Source organism: Olea europaea, unplaced genomic scaffold, assembly GCF_002742605.1.
Source record: "Olea europaea var. sylvestris unplaced genomic scaffold, O_europaea_v1 scaffold19492, whole genome shotgun sequence".
NCBI classification, from domain to species: domain Eukaryota; kingdom Viridiplantae; phylum Streptophyta; class Magnoliopsida; order Lamiales; family Oleaceae; genus Olea; species Olea europaea.
The window spans coordinates 1-2,020 of record NW_019237333.1 but is presented as its reverse complement, the minus strand read 5'-3'; the positions used below and the strand labels follow the sequence as shown (position 1 = coordinate 2,020).

Genomic DNA, 2,020 nt, shown 5'->3' with positions numbered 1-2,020 from the left:
AGGATTTGGGCTAAGAAAAAAAAATGAGCTATGAGAAATTTATTGTAGTACAGGATAAGATACTGATGGAGCAGCAGTGCATGCTAAATAAGTGTTTTAGAGAAAATGATCAAAATTATCGAAAGGTTAATGATTGATATCTTCATATCAGTCAAGCTCGAATCTGACCAGATATTTAAGCTACTTGATCAAGCTGACGAGGTATATTAATATATTAATTTGCTAACTTTTTTAGTCTGTAAATGTTAGAAAGTAGTGCTCTTGATCGCTAGTAGAGTCAGTAATGTTTCAAAGCTATTGAAAAGTGTTGGTTCAACTCTGTGAAATCTTTATAGGCTGAATGAATGATGTTAATTTTCTCCTCATTTTTATTTTTTTTTCCCTAGGTAGTTCAATCTGTTTATGGTAGTTTATTTCATAGAATTTTCTGGTTTGAAATTAGGATTATCAATAATCTTCACATATTGTTATGTCACATTATAATACTATATTTTCACTTTTCAGGTGTGGGCAAGAGTTGCCTTCTTTTGCGTTTCTCTGATGGTTCTTTCACCACCAGTTTCATTACCACCATTGGGTATGTCTATTTGAAATAAAAAATGTAATATTTCAGTATGGCTTCACAACGTTCTTGTGCTAGCAGCTATCCTCCTTAGATTTGAATTCATTGTACAGCATTGATTTCAAGATAAGGACCATAGAGCTGGATGGGAAACGGATCAAACTGCAAATTTGGGATACTGCTGGGCAAGAGCGATTCCGAACTATCACGACTGGTATGCACATGACCTATGGACAAATATCCCATCCCCATTCTCTGGACATGAGCTAAGAGAATTCACTATTCTGTTGCACATTTTCATTTTTCAAATGGTGCATGAATATTCTCTATAGATGCATCCATATGCTCGAGATGGATCGATTTCATGGAAATTTGATGGCATGAAGTACCTATATTGATTAAGTACTTCCACCCAAAATAAATAAATGCCATATCACTTAAAAAATCAACTACTGGATGTTGATAGAAATGGAATTCTATGCTTGTGTGTCAGGAAAACTAAAAGTCTTTTCTCATTGACATTGCATTGCAGTTTATTAAATTTGAAGAACAATTACACCTGAATGCTTTTCTTTTTATATAAAATTAAACATACATTTGCATTTTAAGAAGCAATTCTTATTGTAACTGAATTCAGGAGAATATCTCAAAACTATTACATGAAGTTGGATCAAGGAGGAAACTCTTAGAAGTGCAGGTTTGACTTGAAATAAACCATGTCAAAAGAACAATACTAAATTTGATGTAGTGTTTTATGCTTGCTATTGGTCAAGATCTGTTTCTGTAGGACAATGAACTGAGCTATGAAAAGGCACAGGATTAAAAATGGGTACCGAAGGCTATTACTGTAGCTTTTCAAATTTGTTAAATGGTTCCAAGGTCTGCAGAAAAGTTAAAAACCTGTTTATCTTTTTATGCTGAAGGAGGGAGTAAATTAATTCTCTGGTAGAAATCTCTCTTTCCAAGAACTTATTTCGATAGGAGTTTCCAAATATCAACAGGCGTTTTTCTACATTTAGTCATGGAAGGAAGGATAAGAGGAACAGAAGTAAGATCGTATATCATATGAGGAATTTGCAATTGGCCAATATATATCATTATGAAAAGACATGGTTCCTTTTGGCTTTTGCCTTTGGTTAAGGTTTATATCGTCAATTATTTTTTCTTGTATGGTGCTTGTAACCGGTTTAGATTATCTATAACATAATTTTTCTTTCTTGAAATTTCCAAGACTTTTATTTAAATTTATTTTTATGCAGCTTACTACCGTGGAGCAATGGGTATATTGCTGGTGTATGATGTGACTGACGAGTCATCTTTTAACAGTAATTACTCTGCCTACTCATCATCTTATATCTTTGGGTATCAGATATCTTTGTTGTATTCCCGCAGCATAGATCTTTTTTGTTCTTTGGCTTTTGAATTCTCATGTTGTTGTGCTCTCTCTCTCTCTCTCTC

At 33.5% G+C, this 2,020-nt stretch overlaps 1 protein-coding gene across 1 annotated transcript; it reads left to right on the top strand.

Annotated features, from left to right (window-relative positions):
• Positions 1–129: 129 nt before the first annotated feature.
• LOC111379212 (ras-related protein Rab-3A-like) lies at positions 130–2,015 on the top strand (the record flags this gene model as incomplete). The annotated part of the gene is made up of 4 exons (XM_023002559.1): positions 130–201; positions 387–577; positions 676–776; positions 1,822–2,015. Coding segments are annotated over exons 1-4 (558 nt in total), but the record flags the coding sequence as incomplete, so codon positions are not given.
• Between the last annotated feature and the right edge of the window lie 5 nt (positions 2,016–2,020).